The sequence below is a fragment of the Strix aluco genome, chromosome 29, assembly GCF_031877795.1.
Source record: "Strix aluco isolate bStrAlu1 chromosome 29, bStrAlu1.hap1, whole genome shotgun sequence".
NCBI classification, from domain to species: Eukaryota; Metazoa; Chordata; class Aves; order Strigiformes; family Strigidae; genus Strix; species Strix aluco.
Window position 1 is genome coordinate 1579451 of NC_133959.1, and position 7944 is coordinate 1587394.

Sequence of the window (7944 nt, forward strand, 5' to 3'; positions counted from 1 at the left end):
CAGGGGCAGTACCGTGCGCTGGGAGTGGCTACGCCGCCGCAGACAGGCGGTGCCGCCAGCCAATCGGTGCCGGGAAGGGGCGTGGCGCGCGGTCGCGGGAGTAGGGCGGAGCGCGGTGGGTCGGCCCCGCGGGGAGGGGCGGGGTGCGCCCGGCGTTGCGCCGCGCAAATCCCGCGCAGGGCCGCGCTCAGCGTCCGTGCTCTGCCCGGCTCCCCCGCGGCAGCGCGCCAGGCCTGCAGCTGCGTCCCGGCAGGGCTTTGCCCGACAGCCCCGGCACCCCAGCTCTGGGCGCTGCCCCCGCCTCAGTCTAGGGTTAAAACCCAGAGACTGGGGAGAGCAGCTCAGCATTGCACCAAGGCTTGTTTAACGCCCAAGGAAAATAGATCTAATGGTTGAGTCTCTCCCTGCACCACATTAAGCCTCGGTGCTGCTCCTCAGCCCCCACAGACCCAGCAGCAAGGCGAAGCCCGAGGGCCAGACTGCTCCAAACACGCTCCGCAGAGCGCCCAGGCTCTCTCACGGGACCTCAGGGCCTCTTCGGCAGCTCTTCACACCCACTCTGCCACAGAGGATCTTGGCTCGGAGGTTGAGCAGTGCACAAACCCCTCAGCTTTTCACAGAGCGGGAAGAGGAGACCCAGACAGCCTTTCCTCACGCACGTTCCAAGAGGTTAGAGGCCTTTGAAGATCTACAAACTCATCACCGAGGCATTTCTACCACCTTTCTTTTCCCACCTCAGAAAGGCTCCATTTTTATGTTTTATAGGGTCAACATTTCTACAGTGAGTATTGCGTTAGAAAACCTCCACGCAAGTACAACATCAGTAGCAGCACAGGAGGAAGGTTCAGCACCCAGAGCAGAGCCGGTAACAACACAGCCCAGCAAGAAATGGGAGCACACAGAAGCCTTTAGCTGAGACTTCAGAGCCTCTACAGATGTTTCACCTCTCCTCTTTTGCTCCCAAGTCCGCAGTTGTCTCCAGTCCATGGCCTCTTCATTACCCACAGCACTCCTGGATCCAGGGAAGTGCCACCCTGCTAAGAGACAACCAAAGCCTGGGCTCCCCCGCATCAGCTTCCTGCTGCAGGGCACCACTGCCAGTTTGTCCCTGCTTTGAAACTACCGTCCTCGCTCTCAGTCCCCGACTCACTCATCTCCCTGAAACAGAACATGAACCTTCCTCCTGGATGCAAATGGCAAGAAAGTACATTGCTCTGGGCCATACTGTGTAAATCCTTACTTTGCTTTTGTTTAAAATGTTGGCTGAAAACCCAAAACAAAGAAGCAAACACATAATATGGTCAGCAGTAAAGTAACAGTTAGTAGAACAGTACAACAGGACAGAACACATTCACAAACGATGGGATTCCTCCTCATCCACTCTGCTACCAGATCAGGCTGCCAGCCCCCTCCAGCAGAGAGCGGAGGAACAAATCGGAACCAGCTGCCACGGTACATACCACACTCCTACCAGAAATGAGCCACTTCTGCTCTTACTGTACAGAACCGAGCACGTGGGAAGGGCCCCGTTCTGTACACGAGGAACATACATAACAGGGGGAGCAGATCATCTTCAGGCATTAGATGATTCGGGGAATGATTACTACACAGAGTTGATTTGCAGCCTGTGAATGCATAAAAGCCATTTCAGCTGTAGCTCCCAATAAAAAGTTCACTGCAGCCTCACAAGCCAGGCATTTGCTTCAGATATTCCAGTTCAATGGAACTGCAAATTAATCCATGCCACTTTGTTTCCCGCCTTGGGCTTCCCATACACAGATGTCTTGAAGCTCCGCAGCTCAGTGGAGTGACAGTTCACTGAGCCAGGCTTCCCTTCTGACCTGTCCACAGCTCTCGGAGCTCCACTTTGCAACCAAGATCCCTCAGCGCGGCTTTGGCCACATCGTCGCAGTCCTTGTGTGTTGCACGAGCTTCTGTTATCAGGTTCTCAGCTCCCATCTCTAAGATGGGCTGAGAAAAGTCCCGGCTCCGGGAGACCAGGTTGCGGATCAGCATGCAAGCCTGTTTCTGAGGAGAGAGGTAAATGAGAGGTATCAGCATCTTTTGGAGGGAAACACCAAGCGTGTAGGATGCTGGCACACACAAAGCAGATCTGGCTCCAACTAAAAGAACTTCTTCTGGGCAGCCAAATGTGAGATGCTGTAGACAGCAACAAACTATCTCCTGGAAGAATAAAATCTATGGACAAAAGTGTGGCTGGTAGTTCACATTGAAGCTTGTACAACAAAACCTCCTGCTTCTGTCAGAACACCAGCAAGTTTCAACCATCAGCCCAGCAATATCAAGTACTTCTTTAAACAGTGCTAAAACAGAATTCTCCAATTACAGCAGACCCACCTTTCCACCCCCTTGTATGCTGTTCCAGGCACCTTCTCTGGCACTTAGCTTAAACTACTCTTTCAGAAAATAATTTCTATGGTATTTTAATACTCTGGAGAGCACAAAAGTGAACACAGAATCTGCTGAGACTTGCATGAGAAACCAGAGGCTAATTTCTTGCCATGCAAGAAGTCTTATTTGACTCTGGAGAATACAGGGCAATGTCTCCCATAAGATATCACCATAGCACAAGCTGGGAATGAAGGAGCCTGTCCTCATCCTGCTCTTTCGAGGAGGAGAAGTAATGCCTGGAAGAGAAGCATGGCATTCCACAGTCACCTGAACCTGAATTCAGGTGGGTTTGAAGCCCAAACTAAATTTTGCTCTGATCGCATCAGGCTGACAGATGTAGGGAGTCCTGCATTTAGATGCTGCATTCCCACCACACTCAGAACCTTTTGGTATTTGTCAAGTAAAGGACAAAGTCCCCTGAAGCAGTGAACAGAGACAACACCGATCCTGAATAAATAATCAAGTGCTTCAAGGCAAATACCTGTACAGCCACTTCTCGTGGGTGTGCTTTCATGGCCTGAAGAGCTGCCAACGCCCCTCCGCCTTCCATGATGACATTACAGTTCTCGGGTTTGCGCAAAGCCAACATGCACAGGGCTGCACAACCCTGCTCACAGATCTGCAAGACAAAGGGGAAGAGATTTCACTGCCTGAAAATGTTACTTTAAGGAAAAAAAAAAAGCGTTTGGAGTTTGTTTCCTTGTTTGGCAATTTTTAACACTTTTTTTTTTTTTTAAGTTTCTTCCACTGAAACACTCTGCTTCTCTGGCATGTAAACCAAATTTTACAACCCAAAGGTGTAAAACACTGTATTCAGTATCCATCTGATTCAGGAACAAGGAGAAACTAATATAGTAAAGCAGACATACCTTTACATTTACACAAATATTTGCCAAAGCATCACTTAACCGCTCGACAACTGGATGTTAAAGGTTTAACACACTGCTTGGCTGCAATCATTCAACGACTGTGCTTAGAAGGCACCTGCTCCCAGCACAGGCTGTTTATCACAAGTCAGAGCAAGGCTGCGGGTTGTTCCCCTGCACAAGACAAGTTACGCTGCTACATTATACAGCCCAAACCTGACCTCTGTTCCCAGCCCTGCGGGACTTCATCAACCACTTTGGTGCGTACCTGAGGGTTGGTGAGGTGATGGCTTATAGCGAGCACAATGAGGTCTGTTCCCCCGGCGTTAACGATGGCATCTTTCACGTCGTCGTTACCTGCAACCGCTCGGATGGCGCTCAGCACCTGCTTCACCACGTCCTGCGTTCATCAAGAAAAAACAGCTCAGAAAGCCGCAGAGAGAGTTTTAAAGACTTTTGAAAGCCAGGCAGAACATCCCCCAGTAACTCCATTCAAACAGCTGTCCTTCCCAGTTACGAACAGCAGCACTGTTCTCAGCCACTCACATCTCAGGCACAGCTTACTTGCTAGACAGAGTAATAATGAACCTTGTTAGTTTGGTAAAGTTTAAAGAATCAAACATCAACCTTTCGGGACTTGAGCATCTAAATCCTCTTGAATCTCTTCTAGCTAGAATGGCAGAAAAGCAGCTCAGCTTTTCTGGGAGCAAGTTCTGCTTATGGAGCGTGGAGGACAGAGGAAGTAACCATGAGCAAGGGTCTTAGAATTACTACAGTCTTACTTGACAGAGCACCTGTAACCTAGTTCTGTATATAAGACCATAAATAGGCATCGATGGTTGGGTTTCAACCCTAATTGAACCTAAAATAATGCACAGTCTAAGGCCCATTCACAGCCAGGACTTTAAAATGAAAAGTTTACCTCCTTAAAATGCTACGTTTACCTCCACTCTTAAATACACTTTATATCACTCACGGGATGGTCAATGCAGTCAGCCAGCAGAGCCACCATAAAATTTAAGCCGCCAAGGTCCACAATTTCTTGACAGAATTCATTCCTGACAGAGAGGCGAGAAAGGGTGGCACAGAGTTCACTGAGGACACTGGAGTTATCTGTGAAAGCTGCAGAGGAGAGATGATGAACGGAGTAACTACAAGCAAGGAGGGGTGCTGCAGAATCAAGGTGGCTTACTCTGCTTTATTAAAAAAAACCAACAGGACACAGTAATTTTACTTTATATATTAAAACACAGCAGCACACGGACGACATCCTGTTCACTCTGTATCTAGACTGAGACAGAGTATCTTTTCTTGGCAAGAACACAGCACCTCAGCAGGGATAACATGCCTGTAAACCTGCACCAGGCTGTAAAATATTTCCCAGATAGACTGGCAAATAGCTCTGATAACGGCCACCTTGGTGCTGCTGATAGCCTCTGGAGCAGTCATATTATTTTTCTCTCTCAGGGCACATCAAAAGAATTAAACATCATTTTAGTGGCAGATTTCTGAATCATCTCTGGGGAGCTTCAAGTTATGACAAAGCACAGTTTTGAGATAAGAAAGCACAGATGATTCAAAACGAGGCTCAACAGTCACGGGGTTAATTTTACCTTTTGCAGCTTCAATGAGGACTCTTAACCCATCATTTTCCAACACAATCATTTTAGCATGATCGTGAGCGTGACCAAAGGGCACGCGGATGTCATCATCAAACGTCATGATTCTGAGCGCTGAGGAGGCCGTTCGGACGACGTCGGCACTGTCTCCGTGCTGGACGATAGCTCCGGTCAGAAGCGGCAGAACGCCACCTTTCACAAAGTCCTGACGATTCTGCTCGTGTTTCAGACAGGCGTGCCGAATGCACCGGATCCCAGCCAGCGTCATCTCCGCATCCTCTCTATATTCTTTCAGGGTTTGAAGCAGTAGATCCTGGCCAGCGGCGTCAAGGAGGTCTGGCTGCCCATCCAAGATGGCAGACAGAGTATAAAAGGCTTTCAGCATTAAATTTCTGTCTCCTGAAGCCAACTGGCAGGCAGAGAATACCACAGAATAGGCACCATTCTGCCCAGCCAGGTAGCGGAAAGCCAATTGTTCTTTGCACTGATCAGTGAAGACCACTAGCTGCTCGGCCATCTCAGCAAGATCAGCGTCAGCAACGGCTCTTCCAAGGGAATCTAAAGTCTGAAGAAGAGAACAAGAATTAATTTTCAATCTGAACTGTGAAGGAACAAGAGCAGTTCTTCATAGTCAGTCGCATTTGTTTATTTATAATAAAGTCTTCTTTTCAATTAGTTTGACATATCTAAGAAATGGCTGTCAAAGAGCAGCTTTTTGTCTTCACGCACAGAACCCTTGGAGGAGTGGGGGCCTCTCTGCACTTCAGCCATCACTGTACGCCAGTCTGACCAGTAGCAGGTGAACTGGGTCCAACCAGCACATTTCACAGGGGTCAGTGGTGTGCATCAGTATTTGTATATTCTTGCTGGTGAGGGACTGTATTCCATCTTTTCACCCACCCTCAGAAGAACTAGCTAACAGCTACCATTTAGGTTACTTGTATTTCTTTCATTACAGTTCTTCTGTGGCTTGAGTTTACTGACAACAGCAGAATCTGCCTCTAAGTTCTGAAAGGCAGTCTCTGCATTTCCTAGGCAGGAGATGCTGGCATTTTGCACTTACACAGATACTTCCACTGAAAAGTGCAAGCTAGCTCTTTGAACTTTTATATCATTCCTAATTTGCAGAATAGATGGGATTAACTGCTTGTTGAAGAGCTCATTGAGAAATGGGATAGAGGCAGAAGTAGGAGGTATGTATCATTATTCTTAGTCTATTACTTCAACTATTATATAACCCTGATCCTCAGAAAACAACACAAATTTGTGCTCCTACCAGCAAAATTTCATGCTTTTGCTTTTGCCCATTTTCAGAGGCAGGCTGCCGCACAGCTTTCACAATATTGCTTAGGTCAACACCTAAAAAGAAAACCATGATTAATAATAGTTATGGAACCTTGGGTAAAATTTGCCAAGTTAACCACAGTGAACAAAGATGAACTTGTTGTAAAGCGTGGATCAATGCACAAAGATGCTGAAATGTTGCTAAAGTTCTGTCTAACTATAACGGTCAAATACATCCTGGAACAAAGCATCAATTTTAGCTAAATGTCAACTAGGGGGGAAAGAAAAAAAAAAAAAAAAAGCGCTTAATTTCATTGACCAAATTGCACCCTGCAGTTTCACTCAAAGCAGTTTTTCAGTCATAATTACTCCATGAAACTGGGTTAGCATTAATAGTGTCTCTGTTCCACTACACAAAGGCTTCTTTTCAATACTGGATGATCAATCTTTGCATGCAAGTTCTCTTAAATTTTAAGATATGTAAAACCTCAGTCTGTAATAATCTGAACTGCAAAGGCAGATGAATTTACAATACCTTGGGACTCAAACTGCTGCACAGCTTCTCTCACAGCCTCTTCTGGATCCATTTCAAATTCCGTAATGTTTTCTTGCACGGCATCATCAAATGTTTCCTGTGCAATCTGTTTCGATCCCATTTTACTCGAAGGAGATAAACTGCCTCCTTGTCCTGTCATTAAGATAATTCACAACTAGTTTTGGTGCAAAACCTTCTAATGTTAATCAGAAACAAAGGAAGTGAATTGCTCTTTTTCAAAACAAAAGCACAGAGCTCAAACCCCCAAAAATTATGGTCAAAGAGATGACTGTTTTTTTTTTAACATGCAGAAACATAACAATTAAAAAAAAAAAGGATTTCAGAGGCCAAGGATTTGGATCGGGAAGCTGCTGCTGCTCTACTGCAGATGGGTGTGTTGCTGTGACACGGCTCTCACCGCACTTCCCCTGCCGCAGGGGCACGGTGGGCGGCCTGCCCAGACACACACGGCCCTGAGACCCCCCACGCTCCAGGGCTATCACAGCCCAAAGCCCCTCGGCCTGCCTCTGTCCCCGCTCCCGCACCAGGGCCCGGTTCATCCCCGCAGCCCCCTCAGCAGGCCCAGCCGGTCGGGGGGATCCCACCCCTCAGTCTTTCGGCGAGGCCTGCCCCGGAGAGGAGCCAGGAAGCGGCTGCAGGTACTGGGGGAGCTCCCGAGCAGACAACGGGCCCCAGTTCTCCTCACGACCCACCTCCGTCCCTCGCCGCCCGCAGCGCCGCTCCCTGACGGGCTCCTCCCGCCTGACAAAGAGCCGCGGGCTGAGGCCCGGCCCTACTCGGCCACCGTACGCAGCTGGCGGGTGCCGCTGGCTCCGCCCCGGGCCGCCTCAGCCCTGGCACTGCGCATGCGCCAGGCCCACAGCTCATGCCAATCGCCCTCTGGAGCCTAAACCGCGGTGCCCGAATGCGCGCGCGCTCCGCCCGTCCCAGCTCCTTCTGCGCATGCGCACTACGCGGGAAACCGCTAAGGCGGGCCTACAGGGCAGCGGGTGCCCCGCGGCCCCGCCGCCGGCGCGGGAGGCTGCGGGCCGCTCCCGCCCGCTCCCCTTCTGCTTACCGCGCCGTCCGACCCGGGGCCGCGCCCTCACCGTTAGCACCGACCCGCGCCAGGGCAGCGCTGCCCCGAAACCACCCGCCTTGGGCGGGGGGGGGGAGGGGGGTGTGAGGCGGCCGCGCCTGCGTGGCGGCAGGACCCGCACTGCGCAGG

The 7944-nt window shown here is 49.7% G+C and overlaps 1 protein-coding gene across 3 annotated transcripts; it reads right to left on the reverse strand.

Annotated features, from left to right (window-relative positions):
- Positions 1 to 1222: 1222 nt before the first annotated feature.
- ARMC6 (armadillo repeat containing 6) lies at positions 1223 to 7916 on the reverse strand. 3 transcript variants are annotated; one of them, XM_074808424.1, is made up of 8 exons: positions 7795 to 7916; positions 6717 to 6869; positions 6174 to 6256; positions 4892 to 5462; positions 4255 to 4400; positions 3547 to 3678; positions 2894 to 3031; positions 1223 to 2028 (listed from the first exon to the last, which is right to left on the reverse strand). In XM_074808424.1, exons 2-8 carry the CDS (start codon positions 6835 to 6837, stop codon positions 1816 to 1818), a joined length of 1404 nt encoding a protein of 467 aa, XP_074664525.1. In that variant the 5' UTR covers positions 6838 to 6869; positions 7795 to 7916; the 3' UTR covers positions 1223 to 1815. The 3 variants fall into 3 exon arrangements, with proteins under 3 accessions (XP_074664525.1, XP_074664526.1, XP_074664524.1); XM_074808425.1 differs by having other exon boundaries at positions 7826 to 7899; XM_074808423.1 differs by lacking the exon at positions 7795 to 7916 and adding an exon at positions 7430 to 7550.
- Between the last annotated feature and the right edge of the window lie 28 nt (positions 7917 to 7944).